This window comes from Triticum dicoccoides, chromosome 7B (assembly GCF_002162155.2).
Source record: "Triticum dicoccoides isolate Atlit2015 ecotype Zavitan chromosome 7B, WEW_v2.0, whole genome shotgun sequence".
In the NCBI taxonomy this organism is placed as follows: domain Eukaryota; kingdom Viridiplantae; phylum Streptophyta; class Magnoliopsida; order Poales; family Poaceae; genus Triticum; species Triticum dicoccoides.
In genome coordinates this window covers 512,684,698-512,706,534 of record NC_041393.1, presented here as the reverse complement: position 1 = coordinate 512,706,534, position 21,837 = coordinate 512,684,698, and the positions used below count along the sequence as shown (strand labels likewise).

Genomic DNA, 21,837 nt, shown 5'->3' with positions numbered 1-21,837 from the left:
TAGGACTAGGGTCTGTATTTATAACGTTGTATCTCTTTCCACCCTGTACCTATATATGTGCATCATGCACATGATCAATGATTATCGATTCGTGCAATCTCATTCTTGCTAACTAACACACCTCATTCCTGTCTCGTGCAGTCAACCAAAAGAAAAAAAATTGAAATAATGATATGGCGACTCTGCTGAGTTGATACTTTGTCTCATCGACCTTCATAATATTATGGAGCGTTATATACGCATTATGGAGACTGCCAATATGACAACTCTTCTATAGTTGCTCTCATACTATTATTTGGCAGGAGGAGCACCGATTATCTTGTAAATCTTCTAGCAAAAGTTGTAATGTTGTTTGATGAGCAATAAAGTCCCTAAAAAAGAGTGGGAGGGACACTGACATCACAAGGATTTATTCTTGTATAAAACACTTTATGCAACCCTTGAATTTTTTATTATATATATCTCTACCTAATAATAAAGGGGCTATTGCTTTTGATGGTACCTCACGAAAATTGCCCCCGAGATCACTACAAATTACCCATTAAGCCACGCGTAAGTGAGCTTCAAAAGGAAGTTCAAGCTCAAGAAATCCTTCTAATAACAATCCATTTTTTTTCTAAGTCGCTGCACCTGGAATAAAAAAGCGACCGACTAATATACAACAGTGAGCGCCAGCCTTCTGCCTCGGAGACCCAGGTTTGAGTCCACATGTTCCCCACTTTTCTACCTTCTTATATTTTTTTTATCGGGCAGATTTAAATATGTTTTAAAATATTCATATCTTTCAAATCATAACTCGAAATATAATATACTATATATAAAAATTCCTCAGAAAAATGTGTAGATTTCAAATATGCTATTGTCTTGCATGCCAATCATTTAAAAAAAATCTCATTTTCCTCATTTTATTTTTTTATCAGGTAGATTATTTTTGTTGTCTAATAAATTGGAAACATCTTGAGTACATTTCAAGAATCATCACACATTTATGTTTTGTGCAACATCACTTATCATATTGTTTCTCGTGCAGCATCTTGAAAGATTTCAAGGGATTTATTGATGACGCCGAATGGGTATATGAGGAATGATTTTTTTCTCCCAGTGCAGCGCACGGGCATGTTTGCGTAGTATCATAAAATTGTTATTTTTGTGTTGCGCATAATACTGCATATTATTATCGTTAATATCCGTTAGAATTGTACATATAGCTGAGAACGAATATTCCTGGCTGTGAAATAAAATATTTTTCATCTGTTTAAAAATAAAATATTAATCTGCTTGATAATTAAATATTCATGATTTTATTCATAAATGTTCTGGTATATTATAAAAATCAAATAATGAAAATAAAAATAAAAAGAACAAGAAGCACCAAAATAAAAAGGAAATATATTTAAAAAAACAATACAAGAATTTTTTTTGGATAAATAGGACAGAAGAAAAAGTAAATCGTAAAATAAAAAAAGAAGAAAAGAAGGACAAATCGCAGCTAGTGGCCTGACTGTGTTGCCTTGGGCTAGAAATCCGGCAAAAGCCCGATGACCTGCAGCTTAGCATTTAGCAGCCACAAGTGAGATAATTAAATCCGGCAAAAGCCTGAGAGTTTGCAGCATCAGAAGTAAAGTGACAGATTTGTCCCTAAATTCAAAAACCCTTGTTTCCGTCCAAGCTCGTTTGCTCCTCTTATACTTTTGCTCTTTGATCGTCTGACCGTCACTTTAAAAACATCACAACGAATTCATAGTAACTTCAAAAAAATTCAAATAAGATATGAAAATGTTTGGCAAAAAACATCACCTATATCTGCATGTCATTTAAATTCACGACAAAAATGCTAGAAAGTCCACGTCTCAATTTGAGCTCATATGATGTCAGCATGAATAGTAAAATCCAAAAAAATTGAAAACATATTCAAAAAATTCTTAAATTTTTTAGTGGCAAACATTGATAAATGTTTTGAGTGATTGCAAAGTTTCATCAGGGAATGACATTTGTGAAAGCCGTGGCAAAAAACAAAAAACAAAATGAGCATTCCAAAGTGCTTTTGTTTCGGAGCATCAATTCTGTTTTCTCGCCACGACTTCCATGAATGTCATTCCTTGATGAAGCTTTGCAATCACTCAAAATATTCGTCAATGTTTGCCACTAAAAAAATTCAGAATTTTTTGAATCTGTTTTCACTTTTTTTCAAGTTTACTATTCATGTTGACATCATATGAGCTCAAATTGAGATGTGGACTACCCCGTACTTTTGTCATAATTTAAATGACATGCAGATATAAGTGATGTTTTTTTAACATTTTGGTATCTTATTTGAATTTTTCTGAGTTAGTACGGATTCCTTATGAAGTCTTCAAATTCAAAGTGACGGTTGTCAAAGGGCAAAAGCATAACAGGAGCAAACGAGCAAGCGAGCTTGGACAGAAACGGGGGATTTTTGAATTTAGGGGCAAATCAAACGGGTGTGACACAACTAGGGGCTCAAATGTAATTGTCCTTATTTCAAAGACTATAACAAACACTGTGCACTTGGAGATGCCAACTACATTTCTTCATATGCGTCAAAGGAACTCAGCTCCTCCTATTTTTTTTAAATGATGAAATTTTCAGTGTTAGGGCATCCTCCTTTCTGTGTCTCCGATGAAACAAATCAATATTTGCACACCCATAGGTCACAACAATATGGGACATTATTTAATAAAAACAACAGTGTTCGAACATAAAAGGTTAAAGGAAATTAAAAGAAAAATGCAAATTGAAGTTGAAAGGCTCCTCTTATTTCTCAAAATGGCAGGAGGAAGGGGTCTTAATTTGTCTTAGTGACCTCATGAATAGCGTTAGCCAAATAGGCGACATTTCCTGTTGTTACACCAGCCATGCTGAAGGAGGAAATATCAATAAAATCAGGTGTAAGTAATCCATGAAATGCAGAGAGATGTATTCAGAAATAAGAATCTGCTAAGCAATTACGAGTACCTTATCCTGCCATTACGAGTCATGTATATGTGGAACTCATTTGTCAAGCGATCAACTTGTTCAGGTGTCATCCCGCTGTAGCAAAACATGCCAATCTGTTTACGAAAGTAAAGCATTCTCTTTTATATTAGAGCTATTGACAACCGCCAATGGAATGGCATGGCAAAACTCTCAGCAATGCATATATGAAAGTATATAAAGTCACTTACAAAGCATAAAGTAAAATTTAGCTAAATTATTGTCAAAGTTTGTAGAATAGTAATACGACCGATGTTTGAACCCAGCAATTTGCAGCATCAAAACATCTTAGAAGGTTCAAAGTGAGTGATGTTCCCACCATAAAACAGAAAACCAATTTCAGTAAAAAAAAACATTCCTCCCTCCACAAGGCCTCCAGGTACCAGTTTTTATGGCAACTACCTTTTATGAACCAACAGTTAACATTCCATTCTAAGGAGTGTAACTTGCTTGTAATTTTAATTTTTTGAAACGGGGGCAAAAGACTTGCCACATTCCATTGATCAATTTAAGAGAGTTTAGGTACAAAGACCAAAGCAAAAACAAATGTCTCCTCGGCATGATCCTACCCGAATTTTGCACGGGTGCACAATCAAATTGCGGCCATACTCTTTTATGTTGTGGCCAAGATGTTGTACAGTATATTACCAGTTACACGTGGGCAGTGTAGCCCCAGCCCAAATTATAGTAAAAAAGATCTTGATGGGTAATTACCTGATTAGTAATATGTTCCCATGATAATGGTGAACCCAACTTTTCAAGACTCTCCTTGAGTGCTTGTCGCATACCAATAATGCGATCAGCCATACCCTGAGACAATAAACAAATGGTAAAATAATGTTCACAATCAAACCCATCAGTTTCCATGATTATCAAATGACTCAGGATTTTTTTTTACTTCAATGGTAGTCAGGACTTAGGAAGAAGGACGTTGTAGTTTACCTTGACCTCCTTCAGCCATAAGCTTTTCAGTGCTGGATCACCAAGGATAGTGGAAACAATTAGTGCGCCATGAAGGGGTGGGTTGCTGTACATAGGTCTGGCAATCTGTTGTAATTGGCTCTTCACAGCAACTGCTTGTATTTCATCGTCACAGAGAATACTGCAGAAAATGTTAAAATATAGGAGATCAGGCCACGGCCTAGGAAACATATGAAAAGTTTTAGCTTAGTAGTCTTTAGTGTCACAAACTTTGTTTCTCTGATTTTTTTTGCTTCAGTGAATAGAGCGGAAAATGTTCAGAGTACATTAAATGGATGCCTTGACAAGTAAAAAAAATGCTAATTTTGAAGGATAACCTTTACTCTTCAAGAGCATCTGCATGTAATGCTTAAGTCTACTTAAATAAAGCACTTGTAGGCTGTACACAGTGCTCACAAATAAACATACTGACATCCTCATTCAGTGGAAATTAATGGGAATCAATTTGACATAGAACACAAACACTAACAAGTAGCTGCAGAAAATAGAAATAAGAAAAGGTAGCCAGTACAATAGATATCGATACTTTAGTGAGAACAGGTATGGAAGATATATGATAGATTAACATAGGAAAAATGTGTACCTGAGGCATCCTGCTCTTTGGCCATAAAGTCCCATGTTCTTTGCATACGACTGTGCACATCCAATTTGATGTCCATCTTCAAGAAAGATTCTAATAGCCTTGGCATCTCTCTCTGGGTCACCACTGGCAAATCCTTGGTACGCCATGTCGAAAAATGGGAAATGGTTCTTCACCTGAAAAATACCAAGGCTATTAGAATACAGCTGCATGTCACTGGTGAAATAATATAAGGAGTGGCCATTCTCCAATTTGTTGCCATCTGTACCTTAAACTGGTGAGATATCTCTCTCCATTGTTCCTCAGAAGGATCAACCCCAGTGGGATTGTGAGCACACGCATGAAGCAAAAAGAAGGAACCCTCTGGAGCATTCTGCATGTGTAAAAAACACAATTCTGAATCAGTGACAGATAAGCTGTCAACAAGACAGAAATCCTCACAGAAAATGGGAGGTTTTCTGTGCCAAATCACAGCAAACTATAATTACTTGTGTAACAGTGTTACTGGAAGGATGAGTCGTGTTAGTTAACAAGAATTGACATCTAACTATACAGCACTTGTAAAAATGTTCATACCTTGATATCATCCATTAGGCCTGCAAAGTCCAGTCCTCTTGACTCTGGATGGTAGTAGGCAAATGTTCTTTGTGGTACCTGGGCATCCCTCCAAATGTTGTGATGGCTGAACAAGTTCATACAGTTAGCTATTGTCAGAGGTATTCGCAAAAAAATAAAAAACTATTGTCAGAGGATGCCAACTCGACGATGCTCGAAGAACATTTGAAATTTTGCTATATATATAAGTGCACTACGACTATGCTCAATTTGGTCTATGAATTGTTTTTGGTAACCTAATGGAAACTTGTAACCAAGAATTAGGTGTCAAGCCTCGGCACCCATGAATGTGAAAAGGTCAAATTAGAATGTATCCTAACTCACTTTGACCATGTAGGCGTAGGTATGTAGATCTGTGAATCCGGCAAGAAGCGTTTCTGGAAATCTGCAAAGAGGCGACATGCACCAGTCCCTGAAAGAGCCTGCACTGCCGCGATCCTCTTGTCCTTGATGAACTCAGAATCCTCCCCGTATGCCAGTTTCAGCGATTCCTCAATCATCTTCACGCTTCCTCCCATCGGAAGGTACTCCCTGTTTTACAAATTCCGCCAGGAAAAGAAAATAAGAAATTGAGAACTCGTGATAATCATGTACTAAAATTGCATTGCATGACTACTGAACTCCATTTTTGATTTTTTTTTTGCATTCTTGTAAATTAGGAATATCGTGCTATTTTTAACTGCACAGCCGGGATTTAATAATCCTTTTTACAATTCCTCAAAAAAAAATCCTTTTTACATGAAAACCCCTCTAAAAAAATCTGTGGACTCTCAAGGTGCACAAAAGTTAGACTGAAACTTCCAAATGCTGTATTAGACTCGGCTGGAAGTGCGCCATGATGCCATCAATAATTTCTTGATAGCGAAATCGACAAATGTGAGAAAAATTCACAGAGTAGAATTGGCATATCCGCACATGATCTATTATCACACGACTGCAGGGCAATGCAGGCAACATGCATAAAGCTAAGCTTTCATCCACGTCAATTCATCATCAATTGATTGCTCACTCCCCAGGACCAAGAAAACTGCACCCACAACCGCATTAAAGGAAAAGGAAGGGCCAAGAGAGACCAGAGGAAAGGCGGACAGCCAGATCTCACATGTTGGTGCTCCCGGCGATGCGCCGCTCCGCCTCGCGCACGCACTGGAGCACGACGGGCTTCCCGTCGTCGTCCCGATACGCACCCTGCGGCGCAGCAGGAAAAAGAAGTCATCAGCCCCTGCGATCGGCGCCCATTTTGATCGCGGCACCGCGAGAACAGGGCATGCGGGTGAAGAGGAGAGAGGGAGCGACACGTACGACGCCGACGTTCACTTTGTCCGGCGAGGGGTCGGCGAGGAAGGCCTCGCTGACGCCGAGGATGGGGTCCTTGGCGGCCGGCTCCACGTGGCCGAACCACGACGCCATGGACCTCGCCGCGGGCAGGAGCGGCCCGCACCTCCGCTGCCCGACCGCCGCGGCGGCGCGAGACATCGCCATGTCGCTGCTGCGACCGGCGCGTGGCGAGGTTGCTGCAGCTGGAGGAGAGAGGAGATGGCAGGTGACTTGGGTCCTGGGGAAGCGGCACGGCACGGCGCTTTGCTGCGGCTGGCGTGTTGCGTGCCGCTATGTTGTTCGCTTCCAGGGCCTTGTGCTCTTCTAGAGGTGTGGGTGTGCCGGTACTTAAATGATGGGACGCGGCCGAACGTGGGACCTAGTTGTAAGTGTGGCCGTAGTTCTGTTGGCCGGAACTCTCGCGAAGCCGAATTTCCACACCTAGCTGCAACTCGCCGTATATAATAACTTCCAAAATGAGCAAAACACGTCATAATTCGGTATTGCAAAGTCATGCAGCCAAAGGATACAAGGTATTGAGAAAATTCGCAAAAACTGACCAAAAAATACACAACAAAGCAAGTCAAAAAACACTAAGAAAATCCTCAAAAGATGACAAAAAAAATACACGACAAAACAAGTCAAAAAAGGCTAAAACACACGAATGTGCTAAACGCCTCCAGCGAACCGTCAACAAGAAGCACAATAGACATTGTCGTCATGCCCGAGGAATCATCACACTCAGGGACGGAGCCAGAAAATGGAGATAGGGGGGCAGCCGGGCAGGGGCTTGAACTAGAAGAGTCGATCACAATCATAGAAGAGACAATCATATAGGCATATAGTATAGCAAATATCGTGAGGTCCGTGGCTCTGCAATATGAATAAAATTTGCATATTTATTTATCTGACGGTATAATTTCTTCAGAATTGGTTACTAGTATCAATTGGTAGAAAATGTTCTCACGAAACTCTTTCTCTTCATGCCTGCAAACCCATAATTTGACAGACAATTTTTTCTGAACTTTTTTTTATTGTTCTAGGTTTCTAGTTCTATGGTTTCTAAGGCACATGTCAAAATAAAGTGTAGACAGAAAGAGGGTTAGAAATCATGTTCACGTCATTTAACTTAGCATCATGTTCACATGACTGAGAGCTTGAACCAATTGGCATCAATTGACTGAGCTCTCTTCCTCTTCGTGTCTACAAACACATAATTGGACAGTACAAGAATTTCTAATTACAGTTTTAAATGTCTATATTTATACAATTACATTCTAAAACACAGACTAATCTAATGCTGAAAATAAACTGACCTTTCTTGATCGTCTGGTCGCTCATCCGTGTGTGTGTGTGCGGTCGGCCGGAATGTGTCTGCGGTCTTCTGATCGACACGGCAGGGAGTCAGGCCGTCGGGGACAATCGGACGGAGGCCTTCCCTCCTCGGCGGACGGAGAGATTTGGTGGAGAGGATGGAGGATCTACTAGGCGGGTGGGGAGATTAGACGCAGCGGATTTTTCCAATCGCAGGAACTAAGGAACGACGAACGAGCAGATTGGAAACGAAACTACCGTGCGTACATCGTGGGCTCGCTTGTTGTCGTGCGTATTGCTTCCAGTTCCAGACTCTTTATCTTCTACGTGGGCTGTTTTTCTTTTTCTTTTTCCTCATATTAGAGCCGTTGGCCTGCTGCACGTACATGGTTCCCTCAAAAAAACAAAATGTGTACGTATATGGGCTTGGCCTATGGCTATGGGATTTCACAGGGGGGGGCGAGACAAGCCAGAATTCCGTGCGTAGGAAGAAAAATTATACGTGGTACCTATCGCTATTAGGGGTAACGAGATCGTTAGGGGGGGTCTCGCCCCCCCTCGTCCCCCCTTAGAATCGTCCCTGATCACACTTTCCACACCGTCCCCATAAGGATCACAACACGAAGAGACGCCGTCGCCGCACCACGTGAAGTGGGCAAACGTTTTCAACATGAGTGTCGGAGGGTAGGAAGAGGGTCAAGGCGGTGCCCAAGAGGATCACGACACTCACGTGCGTCGGCGCTGCCGGCGCTGAGGCGTAAAGCTTTTGCTCGACCCCTACCGACCACAACGGGGGTCGCAAACTCAGCCCAACAAAGACCCCACACCAGTGCATCAAGGACTCTAGATGTCAGAGCATGGCTGCCACTGCCGGCTATAACCTTGCCAGGATCACCTGCCATCCCACATGGCCGAAGCATACCACCAACACCCGCTGCGACGTCGCTTGCTAGAGAGCCAACCCGTGTAGCCTCACCATCCAAGGCTGTCGCTCCGTCATCCAAGACAGACGCTCAAGTGCCGTCACGACACCAGGCCATCGAAGCACATGCATAGACCTGGAAAACATACGGGCGGAATCGCAGAAGCCACAACCAGGATCGACCAACACTGAAGCTGGCCCATGTACCAAGGAACCCGAACATGGGCGCTAGACCCTAGCTGGGTCTAGCCCCATCTCTGCTGTGGCCGCAGGTCATTTGGGCCAGCCAACATCATCGTTGGGTAGCCCTGGAAGACGGGACGCTGGAGTAGTGCACCTCCATGTGCCATATCCGGTCTAGCCCTTGGAGCCAGCCACAACCTAACCATAGATCTACCATGGCGTCACAGGGGACCTAAACGCCACCCTCGCCCGCCATTGGTCATGGCTTGGCACGCACGTCCCAACCCTGCACCAAGGGATAGGTTGCCTCGCGCCTCCCGATGCAGTCGACACACCGGAGCACCAGAGTGCCATTCCCGAGCATGTCGTGTCTCGAATCCGCAACACCACCACAAGAACACTTGCAGCCCCCCGCCACCGCACATTAGTCCTAACACACGTCGGGTCATTGTTGTTGGCCTCCAAGCGCCACATGTGCCAGGTATGGTGTGCTTGCTCCGCACAAACTTCTATGCCGACACTAGCCTTCCATGACGAGGGTCGTGCCGCCACCACACGCGCACGGGAGGATATGTCCTAAAGGTATCGTTTTTTCCTGTTTTGTACTACAATTCTATCATTTTGACATAGTCCTAACACCAATTATTATTAATTAGAGTAACTTATTGACTCAGCGCACAATGAAAGTTGTTGTTTTTGGATTTTTCAGAAAAATCAATTTTACAGAACAAAAAGAATCAAGAAAAAAAATCACGTTGGGAAGCTTCCAGAGGCACGTGGCCCCACCTATCCAAGGGATGGCCACATGGGGCCCATGGGACTCTGTCCCACAGCCTCTCGACACTCACGCCTTTATGTTTATTGCTCCTGAAACCCTAAAAATAATCATCGATGATTTTTTTTCCACCATCACACCTCTCCATTCAACTGCCATCTAATTTGGGAGCCTTTTCCAATACTCTGTCAAAGGAGGAAATCATCACAACGGATTTACATCAGCCTTGCTGCTATCATGATCGCTCATGAGTAGTTTCCTTTGGACTATGAGTCCATGATATTAGCTAGATGGCAGTATTTCCCTTGTTCTTCAATACAATGATCACACTACTCTACATAATTGTGATCCATCTAATGTATTCTTTATCGTTTGTTCCTTGCGGTGTAATGTATTGTCCCTTTATGTTCAGATCTATATATTATTCAAATGAGTTCTTTGATGCATAATTTATAGATATATATGATTTCTGACCTATTAGTCTTGCATTGATCATGTTTAGATAAATGATCTCCAAGAGGGAGTTGTGTGTGTTAGTTGGGTTTGATCTTGCAAGTAATCTAAAGTAGTGACAAAAAGTAGAAAAGACATGTATTTAGTTGTTGGCTTGTTGCCATTAAGGATAAAATCATAGTTGTGTAGTTGTCCTTTAAACGCAGGGTAAAGACAATATACTACCTACATCAAGTCATCATAGTTGATGCAATACCTTGTTTTACCTCTACTTAATACTTTGAGATGCATGTTAGGTGTCAGTCTAGAAGTGAAGTATTGGCTATAGATGTCGTTGGATTAGCGATCTATGGATGTCCGAGCGTGATGCCTATATGCAATTATGCCATGTATGATCATACACATAAAATAACAATTTAATCGATATGCAACTAAAATTTATTCATCATGTCATGTTATCTTTTGTTGGAGATGTTGCTAGGGAACTTTGGATCACGGGCCATTCATCACTATTGCTTTTGACCTCGATCAACATACTTTTTATTCCATACAACCTGAATTTTGTTTACTTCTGTTGCAATCAATACTTCCAAACACAAGTTGCATTAATCCTTGTAACTAACAAGGCTAGTAAAACCAACGATCTTACTAGTTTCCTTGGGAGCCAAGGCAAAGTTTTATATTTGTGTGTGTCAGCCCAGTGGGAACCAGGGTACCACGGCCTGCCTGCCTCTGGCACAATGAACAACACTTGGGCCGGCCCCTGACAGGTGGCCCTGCTTTGGCCGCTCTGTAGGGAGCCGCCTCGCAAGGGGCAGGCCTCGTGAGGCCCCTTACCGTCAGGCAGAGCCCTGCCGAGGCCACCAAGCACCGGGTTGCCTCGCGAGGCTCCCCTCCCACCTCATGAGGCAGGACGTACATTGCCAACCGTGGTGCTTCACGCCCATCACGTGGATGACGTCCCGCTGTCAGGATAAGGACGATGGGGCGTGATCAAGGCCAGTTTTCATTCTGGTTATAAGGGAGCAGCGTCGCCTGTCCCCCCCGAAGCAAGTCCCAAAGCACTTTCTCTTTGGTGAAATAAGATCAGAACGGCTCGACATGCCAGGGCAGAGGTCATGGCCGAGCCCACCTGCGCGTCATGAAGACTACTCTATCAGGCGGAGACCGCCTTTCATCAGGATAAGCCTGGGCACATGTCCCTTTTGAATTGCCGCCCTGTGGCCACCCTTTCTTGCTCATATTTTCGGGGAAGAGGACCAAGACACTACAAAAAGGGGTAGGGCCGCCTCCATGTAAGGGGAGGGAGCCATTCTCCCCACCTCTTGGGTACCTCGAGCCACAAGCTCTCCGTTACAGATCAATCCAACACAACACAAGTAGGGTATTACACCAACATGGTGGCCTGAACCTGGGTAGCTCGCGCGTCCCCTTCATGTCCGGTGAGAGCCAACGTTCCCGTCGCAGTCCCGCCGTAGTTGTCATCATGTCTTAGGTGCCAAGCAAAGCCCCAGAGCTCGAACCCTAGTTCTTGGAGAAGTTTCTTGGACTCCGATCCTAGACTCTGACATTTGGCGCTCTAGGTAGGGGGACTTGCCGTCTTTGTTGGAAATATGCCCTAGAGGCAATAATAAAGTGGTTATTATTATATTTCCTTAATCGTGAGAAAGGTTTATTATTCATGCTGGAATTGTATTGTTGGAAACTTAAATACGTGTGTGGATACATAAACAAATATCGTGTCCCTAGTGAGCCTCTACTAGACTAGCTCGTTGATCAAATGAAGGTTAAGGTTTCCTGACCATATAGACATGTGTTTTCACTTGATAACAGGATCACATCATTAGATGAATGATGTGATGGACAAGACCCATCCGTTAGCTTAGCATATGATCATTCAGTTTATTGCTACTGCTTTCTTAATGTCAAATACATATTCCTTCGACCATGAGATCATGCAACTCCCGGATACTGGAGGAATACCTTGTGTGCTATCAAACATCACAACGTAACTGGGTGATCATAAAGATGCTCTACAGGTATCTCCAAAGGTTTCTATTGAGTCGGCATGGATTGAGATTGGGATTTGTCACTTGGTGTATTAGAGAGGTATCTCTGGGCCCTCTCGGTAATACAACATCACAAGAAGCTTGCAAGCAAAGTAACTAAGGAGTTAGTTATGAGATGATGTATTACGAAACGAGTAAAGAGACTTGCTAGTAACGAAATTGAACTAGGTATGGAGATACCGACGATCGAATCTCGGGCAAGTAACATATCGATAGACAAAGGGAACTACGTATGTTGCCATAAAGGTTCAACCAATAAAGAACTTTGTAGAATATGTAGGAACCAATATGGCATCCAGGTCCCGCTATTGGTTATTGAGCGGAGAGGCGTATTGGTCATGTCTACATCATTCTCGAACCCGTAGGGTTCGCACGCTTAACGTTCGTTGATGATATAGTATTATATGAGTTATGTGAATTGGTGACCGAATGTTGTTTGGATTCCCGAATGAGATCACAGACATGATGAGGAGCTCCAGAATAGTCTGGAGGTAAAGATTGATATATATGATGATAGTATTTGGTCACCGGAAAGGTTTCGGGAAGTACCGGGTATTTATCGAAGTGCCGGAAGGGGTTCCGAAAGGCCACCGGTAAGTGGTGCACCTTATGGGCCAAAGGGGGGAGCACACCAGCCCACAAAGGGGGCTGACGCCCCCACCACCCCTGCCCACGTACCAAGGAAGGAGGGAAGGAAAGGGGAGGCGCCCTAAGGCAACCAGCCCTCCTTTCCATCCTCCCATGTCCATATATGGAAGGGAGGCGGCTAGGAAGGCGCCTAGGGCAGCCGCCGACCACTTGGGGCGCGCCCTAGGGCTGCCTCCTCTCCCCCTCCACCTATATATATGAGAGGAGGGAGAGGGGCAACACACACCACGATCCCCAAGCCGTGTGTGGCGCCCCGTCTCCCTGTAGTTCTAGTTCCTCCTTCGTCCACGTCCATTGTGTTTGGTGAAGCCCTGTGGATAGTTTCACCACCTCTATCACCACGCTGTCGTGCTGCCGGAACTCATCACCACCTTTGTTTTCCATGCAACGTTCCCAACAGTGGCATCATGAGCCAGGTCTATGCATAGATGATATGCACGAGTAGAACAGAAAGAAGTTGTGGGCGGTGATGGTCATACTCCTTACCACCAACGTCTTATTCTGATTCGGCGACATTGTGGGATGAAGCGGCCCGGGCCAACCTTATATGTCCATGCACATGAGACCAGATCCACTGACTGACATGCAACTTGTTTTGCATAAAGGTGGCTGGCGGGTGTCTGTTTCTCCTACTTTAATTTAGTTGAATCGAATTTGATTACGGTCGATCCTTGCAGAAGGTTAAAACAGCAAATTTGATAATCACCGTTGTGGTTTTTGCGTAGGTAAGAACAATTCTTGCTAGTTGCCGTAGCACCCACGTAAAACTTGCAACAAAAAAGTAGAGGACGTCTAACTTGTTTTTGCAGGGCATGTTGTGATGTGATATGGTCAAGATGTGATGTGATATATGTTGATGTATGAGATGATCATGTTTTGTAATAAGTTCACACTTGCATGTCAATGAGTTCAACAACCGGCAGGAGCCTTAGGGTTGTCTTTATTTATTGTATGACCTGCGTGTCAAATCACTTAAGCGCCATGTAATTGCTTTACTTTATCGCCATACATTAGCAATAGTTGTAGAAGCAATAGTTGGTGAGACAATCCCGACGCTACGATGGAGATGACGGTCTCATGCCGATGACGATGGAGATCATGACGATGCTTTGAAGATGGAGATCAAAAGCACAAGATGATGATGGACATATCATGTCACATATTTTTGATTGCATGTGATGTTTATCCTTTATGCATCTTATTTTGCTGAGAACGACGGTAGCATAAGATGATCCCTTCACTTAATTTCAAGATAAAAGTGTTCTCCCTGAGTATGCACCATTGCTAAAGTTCGTCGTTTCGAAGCACCTCGTGATGATCGGATGTGATAGACTCTACGTTCACATAGAACGGGTGTAAGCCAGCTTTGCACATGCAGAATACTTGGGTTAAACTTGACGAGCCTAGCATATATAGCATGGTCTCAAAACACTAGAGACCCAAATGCCGAACATGAGTCATATAGTAGATATGATCAACATAGAGATGTACACCATCGAAGACTACCCCATGTCACGTGATGATCAGACATGGATTAGTTGATTTGGATCATGTATCACTTAGACAACTTGAGGGATGTTGATTTAAGTGGGAGTTCATTAGTAATTTGATTATTTGAACTAAAATTTATCATGAATGTAGTCTTAATAGTTTTTGCATATCTATGTTCTAGATCATTGGCCCGTGCTACCGTCCCCTTGAATTTTAATGTGTTCCTAGAGAAACGTAAGTTGAAAGATGATGGTAGCAACTACATGGAATGGGTCCGTAACTTGAGGATTGTCCTCATTGCTGCACAGAAGAATTATGTCCTTGATGCACCGCTAGGTGACAAACCTGCCACAGGAGCTACTGCAGATGTTATGAATGTGTAGCAGGCTCGATCTGATGACTACTCAATAGTTCAGTGTGCCATGCTTTACGGCTTAGAACTGGTATTTCAAAGACATTTTGAATGCCACAGAGCATAAGAGATGTTCCAAGAGCTTAAATTGATATTTCAAGAAAATGCACGGGTTGAGAGGTATGAAGTCTCGAACAAGTTCTATAGCTGTAAGATGGAGGAGAACAATTCTATCAGTGAACACATACTCAAAATGTTTGCGTATCATAACCACTTGACTCAGCTGGGAATCGATCTTGCAGTTGAGAGTGTTATTGACAGAGTTCTTCAGTCACTTCCACCAAGCTACAAAGGCTTCATGATGAACTATAATATGCAAGGGATGACAAAAGTGATTCTCGAGCTCTTCGCGATGCTGAAATCGACGGGGGTAGAAATCAAGAAGGAGCATCAAGTGTTGATGGTTAACAAGACCACTAGTTTCAAGAAGAAGGGCAAGGGAAAGAAAGGGAACTTCAAGAAGAATGGAAAGCAAGTTGCCGCTCCCGTGAAGAAGCCCAAAGCTAGACCCAAGCTTGAAACTGAGTGCTTCTACTACAAAGGAAATGGTCACTAGAAGCGGAACTGCCCCAAATACTTGGCGGATAAGAAGGACGGAAAAGTGAACAAAGGTATATTTGATATACATATTATTGATGTGTTCCTTAATAATGCTCGTATTAGCACCTGGGTATTTGATACTAGTTTGGTTGCTCATATTTGTAACTCAAAACAGGAGCTACGGAATAAACGAAGATTGACTAAGGACGAGGTGACGATGCACATCGGGAACAGGGAATGGTTCCAAGGTCGATGTGATTGCCTTTGGCATGCTACCTCTACATCTACCTTCGGGATTAGTTTTAGACCTCAATAATTGTTATTTGGTGCCAGCATTGAGCATGAACATTACATCTGAATCTTCTTTATTGTGAGACAGTTATTCATTTAAGTCAGAGAATAATGGTTGTTCTATTTATATGAGTAATATCTTTTGTGGTCATGCGCCTTTGATGAATGGTCTATTCTTGTTGAATCTCAATCGTAGTGATACACATTTTCATAATATTGATGCCAAAAGATGCAACGTTGATAATGATAGTGCAACATATTTGTGGCATTGCCATTTAGGTTTTATTGGTGTAAAGTGCATGAAGAATCTCCATACGGATGGACTTTTGGAATCGCTTGATTGTGAATCATTTGATACTTGCGAACCATGCCTCATGGGTGAGATGACTAAAACTTTGTTCTCCGGAACAATGGAGCGAGCTAATGACTTATTGGAAATAATACATACCGATATATGCAGTCCAATGAGTGTTGAGGCACGCGGTGGGTATCGTTATTTTCTGACCTTCACATATGATTTGAGTAGGTATGGGTATATCTACTTGATGAAATACAAGTCTGAAACATTTGAAAAGTTTAAAGAATTTTAGAGTGAAGTAGAGAATCATCGTAACAAGTAATTAAAGTTTCTATGATCTGATCGCGAAGGCGAATATTTGAGTTACGAGTTTGGCCTTCATTTGAAGCAATGTGGAATTGTTTCATAACTCATGCCACCTGGAACACCACAGCGTAATAGTGTGTCCGAACGTCATAACCATACTTTATTACATATGATGAATTCTATGATGTCTCTTACCGATTTGCCTTTATCATTTTGGGGTTATGCATTAGAGATAGCCGCATTCACGTTAAATAGGGCACCATCTAAATCCGTTGAGACGACACCGTATGAACTATGGTTTGGCAAGAAACCTAAGCTGCCGTTTCTTAAAGTTTGCAGATGCGACACTTATGTCAAAAGGCTGTAGGTTGATAAGCTCGAACCCAAGCTGGAGAAGTGCGTCTTCATAGATCATTTGGGTATACCTTCTACCAAAGATCCGAAGGCAAAATCTTTGTAGATAAGAATGGGTCATTTCTAGAGAAGGCGTTTCTCTTGAAAGAAGTGAGTGGGATGTAAGTAGAACTTGATGAGGTAATTGTACCTTCTCTCGAATTGGGAAGTAGCACATCAAAGATAATCATTCCCGTGATGCCTACACCAACTAGAGAGAAAGCTGGTGATGATTGATACGTCTCCAACGTATCTATAATTTTTGATTGTTCCATGCTATAATATTACCCCTTTTGGATGTTTATGGGCTTTATTTTACACATTTATATTATTTTTGGGACTAACCTACTAACCGGAGGCCCAGCCTGTATTGCTGTTTTTTTGCCTATTTCAGTATTTTGAAGAAAAGGAATATCAAATGGAGTCCAAATGGAATAAAACCTTTGGGAGCGTGATTTTTGGAACGAACGTGATCCAGAGGACTTGGAGTGCAAGTCAAGAAGCAATCGAGGTGGCTAGGAGATAGGAGGGCGCGCCCACCCCTCCTGGGCGCGCCCCCTGTCTCCTAGGCCCCACGAGCAGCCACCGACGTACTTCTTCCTCCTATATATACCTATGTACCCCGAAAACATCCAGGGAGCCACCGAAACACAATTTCCACCGCCGTAACCTTCTGTATCTGCGAGATCCCATCTTGGAGCCTTCGCTAGCGCCCCGCGAGAGGGGGAATCGACCACGGAGGGCTTCTACATCAACACCATAGCCCCTCCAATGAGTTGTGAGTAGTTTACCACAGACCTTCGTTTCCATAGTTATTAGCTAGATGGCTTCTTCTCTCTTTTTGGATCTCAATACAATGTTCTCCCCCTCTCTTGTGGAGATCAATTTAATGTAAACTCTTTTTGCGGTGTGTTTGTCGAGATCCGATGAATTGTGGGTTTATGATCAAGTTTATCTATGAGAAATATTTGAATCTTCTCTGAATTCTTTTATGTATGATTGAGTTATCTTTGCAAGTCTCTTCGAATTATCTGTTTTGTTTGGCCTACTAGATTGATCTTTCTTGCCATGGGAGAAGTGCTTAGCTTTGGGTTCAATCTTGCGGTGTCCTTATCCAGTGACAGAAAGGGTTGCAAGGCACGTATTGTATTGTTTCCATCGAGGATAAAAAGATGGGGTTTATATCATATTGCATGAGTTTATCCCTCTACATCATGTCATCTTTCTTAATGCGTTACTCTGTTCTTACGAACTTAATACTCTAGATGCATGCTGGATAGCGGTCGATGTGTGGAGTAATAGTATTAGATGCAGGCAGGAGTCAGTCTACTTGTCGCGGACGTGATTCCTATATACATGATCATGCCTAGATAATCTCATAATTATTCGCTTTTCTATCAATTGCTCGACAGTAATTTGTTCACCCACCGTAATACTTATGCTATCTTGGGAGAAGCCTCTAGTGAAACCTATGGACCCCGGGTCTATCTTTTATCATATAAGCTTTCAATTACTTTTATTTGCATCTTTACTTTTTGCATCTATATTATAAAATACCAAAAATAAATTTATCTTATCATACTCTCTCTATCAGATCTCACTTTCGCAAGTGGCCGTGAAGGGATTGACAACCCCTTTATTGCGTTGGTTGCGAGTTGTTTGTTTGTTTGTGTAGGTGCGTGGGACTTTTGAGGAGCCTCCAACTGGATTGATACCTTGGTTCTCAAAAACTGAGGGAAATACTTACGCTACTATTGCTGCATCACCCTTTCCTCTTCAAGGAAAACCAACGCAAGCTCAATATGTAGCAAGAAGGATTTCTGGCGCCGTTGTCGGGGAGGTCTTCGCTCAAGTTAAGACATACCAAGTACCCATCACAAACTCATCTCCCTCGCATTTACATTATTTTCCAGTTGCCTCTCATTTTCCTCTCCCCCACTTCACCCTTGCCGTTTTATTTGCCCTCTCTTTCCCAATCTCTCTCTCTTTTTTGCTTGCTTTTTTTTTGTTTGCTTGTGTGTTGGATTACTTGTTGCCATGGCACAAGATAATACCAAATTGTGTGATTTCTCCAATACCAATAATAATGATTTCCTTAGTACTCCGATTCATCCTCTTAATGATGTTGAGTCTTGTGAAATCAATACTGCTTTGCTGAATCTTGTTATGAAAGATCAATTCACCGGCCTTCCTAGGGAAGATGCCGCTACTCATCTAAACAACTTTGTTGATTTGTGTGATATGCAAAAGAAGAAAGATACGGATAATGATATTGTTAAATTGAAGTTATTTCTGTTTTAGATCGTGCTAAAGTTTGGTTTTTGTCTTTGCCTAAAAATAGTATTGATTCTTGGAACAAGTGCAAAGATGCTTTTATCTCTAAGTATTTTCCTCCCGCTAAGATTATCACTCTTAGGAACGATATTATGAATTTTAAACAACTTGATCATGAGCATGTTGCCCAATCTTGGGAAAGAATGAAATTGATGATTCGCAATTGCCCTACTCATGGTTTGAATTTATGGATGATCATACAAAAATTTTATGCCGGTTTGAACTTTGCTTCTAGAAATATTTTAGATTCGTCCGCGGGAGGCACGTTTATGGAAATCACGTTAGGAGATGCTACAAAACTTCTTGATAATATTATGGCTAATTATTTTCAATGGCACACCGAAAGATCTTCTAGGAAAAAAGTGCATGCTATAGAAGAAATCAATGTTTTGAGTGGAAAGATGGATGAACTTATGAAGTTGTTTGCTACTAGAAATACTTCTCTTGATCCCAATGATATGCCTTTGTCTAATTTGATTGAGAATAATAATGAATCTATGGATGTGAATTTTGTTGGTAGGAATAGTTTTGGAAACAATGCTTATAGAGGAAACTTTAATTCTAGACCGTTCCCTAGTAATTCCTCTAATAATTATGGAAATTCCTACAATAATTCTTATGATAATTCTAATAAGATGCCCTCTTATTTTGAGAATAGTGTGAAAGAATTTATGATTTCTCAAAAGAATTTTAATGCTTTGCTTGAAGAAAAATTGCTCAAAGTTGATGATTTGGCTAGGAACGTTGATAGACTTTCGCTTGATGTTGATTCTCTTAAAACTAGATCTTGTTCTCCTAAGCATGATATCAATGAGTCTCTCAAAGTAATGAGAATTTCCATTGATGAGTGTAAGGAAAGAGCCGCTAGATTGCATGCTAAGAAAGATAGCTTTATAAAAGCGTGTTCTTCTAGTTTCCATGAAAATAATGATGAAGATCTTAAAGTTATTGATGTGTCCCCTATTAGATATTTGTTTTGCAATATGAATCTTGATAATAATGGGACTGGAGATGAGTCAACTTTATTTATAAGGCATCCCAAGAACTCGGAGTTTTTAGATCTTGATGCTAAATTTGGTAAAAGTGGGATTGGAGAGGTCATGACTTTAAATAGTATTGAACCCACTATCTCGGATTTCAAGGAATTTGATTATGATAATTGTTCTTTAAAAAGTTGTATTTCCATGTTGCAATCCGTTGTTAATTCTCCTCATGCTTATAGTCAAAATAAAGCTTTTACCAAACATATCGTTGATGCCTTATGCAATATTTTGATGAAAAACTTAATTTGGAAGTTTCTATACCTAGAAAACTTAATGATGAGTGGGAACCTACTATAAAGATTATAATTAAAGATCATGAGTGTTTTGCTTTGTGTGATTTGGGTGCTAGTGTTTCCATGATTCCGAAAACTTTATGTGATATTCTAGGCTTCCATGATCTTGATGATTGCTCTTTAAATTTGCACCTTGCAGATTCCACCATTAAAAAGCCAATGGGAAGGATCAATGATGTCCTCATTGTTGCAAATAGAAATTTGGTGCCCATAGATTTTATCGTTCTTGATATAGATTGCAATCTTTCTTACCCTATTATTCTTGGTAGACCTTTCCTTAGATCGATTGGTGCGATTATTGATATGAAGGAAGGGTATATTAGATTCCAATTTCCATTAAAGAAAGGCATGGAGCACTTTCCATGAAAGAAAGTCAAATTACCTTATGAAACTATCATGCGAGCTACCTATGAATCAAGTGCCAAATATGGCACTACTTAGATCTATCTTCGCTTTTATGCCTAGCTTGGGGCGTTAAACGGTAGCGCTAGTTGGGAGGCAACCCAATTTTCTTTGTGTTTTTTGTTTTTGTTCCTGTTTAGTAATAAATTTTGCATATACTTTCTTTTTAGATGTGTTTTCATGCTTTAATTAGTGTTTGTGCCAAGTAGAACCTATAGGATAACCTATGATGATAGCTGATTTGATTCTGATGAAAAACAGAAACTTTGTGCTCACGAGAAAAAAATTCAATAAATCACATAAACGTGCTTTTGCATTGATTCTTTTTGCTGCTGATCAATAAAAAAATTGTCCAGGACTTCCTATTTTGGTAGGATTTTTAGAGTTCCATAAGTTTAGGTTACTTACAGATTGCTACAGACTGTTCTGTTTTTGACAGATCCTGTCTTTCGTGTGTTGTTTGCTTATTTTGATGCATCTATGGCTAGTATTAAGTGGTATGAACCATAGAGAACTTGTAATACAGTAGGTTTAACACCAATATAAATAAAGAATGAGTTCATTACAGTACCTTATGTGGTGGTTTTGTTTTCTTTCACTAACAGAGCTTGTAAGATTTCCTGTTGAATTTTGTGTTGTGAAGTTTTCAAGTTTTGGGTAAAGCTTTGATGAACTGTGGAATAAGGAGTGGCAAGAGCCTAAGCTTGGGGATGCCCAAGGCACCCCAAGATATTCAAAGATAGCCACAAGCCTAAGCTTGGGGATGCCCCGGGAAGGCATCCCCTCTTTCGTCTTCGTTCATTGGTAACTTTACTTGGAGCTATATTTTTACTTGCCACATAATATATGTTTTGCTTGGAGCGTCGTGTATTATATTAGCATTTGCTTTTTAGTTTACCACAATCATCCTTGATGTACATACCTTTTGGGAGAAGCCTACTGATACGTCTCCAACGTATCTACTTTTCCAAACACTTTTGCCCTTGTTTTGGACTCTAACTTGCATGATTTGAATGAAACTAACCCGGACTGACGCTGTTTTCAGCAGAACTGCCATGATGTTGTTTTATGTGTAGAAAAGAAAAGTTCTCGGAATGTCCTAAAAATCCACGGAGGCACTTTTTGGAATTAATAAGAATTTCTGGGCGAAAGAAATACACCAGGGGGCCCAGGGCCTGTCCAC

General features: G+C 41.5%; 1 protein-coding gene across 1 annotated transcript; it reads right to left on the bottom strand.

The window, feature by feature from the left end:
* Positions 1 to 2,557: 2,557 nt before the first annotated feature.
* On the bottom strand, positions 2,558 to 6,804 carry LOC119338875 (aspartate aminotransferase, mitochondrial-like). The gene is made up of 10 exons (XM_037611084.1): positions 6,473 to 6,804; positions 6,273 to 6,358; positions 5,495 to 5,701; positions 5,132 to 5,237; positions 4,824 to 4,928; positions 4,559 to 4,731; positions 3,937 to 4,096; positions 3,709 to 3,804; positions 2,977 to 3,071; positions 2,558 to 2,879 (listed from the first exon to the last, which is right to left on the bottom strand). Exons 1-10 carry the CDS (start codon positions 6,650 to 6,652, stop codon positions 2,807 to 2,809), a joined length of 1,281 nt encoding a protein of 426 aa, XP_037466981.1. The 5' UTR covers positions 6,653 to 6,804; the 3' UTR covers positions 2,558 to 2,806.
* Between the last annotated feature and the right edge of the window lie 15,033 nt (positions 6,805 to 21,837).

Bases quoted from the DNA above. Each gene is read 5' to 3' on its own strand.
- LOC119338875 (XM_037611084.1), bottom strand. From the start codon at position 6,652: ATGGCGATGTCTCGCGCCGCCGCGGCGGTCGGGCAGCGGAGGTGCGGG. The intron at 6,359-6,472 runs GTACGTGTCGCT...GCTGCGCCGCAG, and splicing joins ACAAAGTGAACGTCGGCGTC to GGTGCGTATCGGGACGACGA. The intron at 4,097-4,558 runs GTACACATTTTT...CATTTTCTGCAG, and splicing joins CAAAGAGCAGGATGCCTCAG to TATTCTCTGTGACGATGAAA.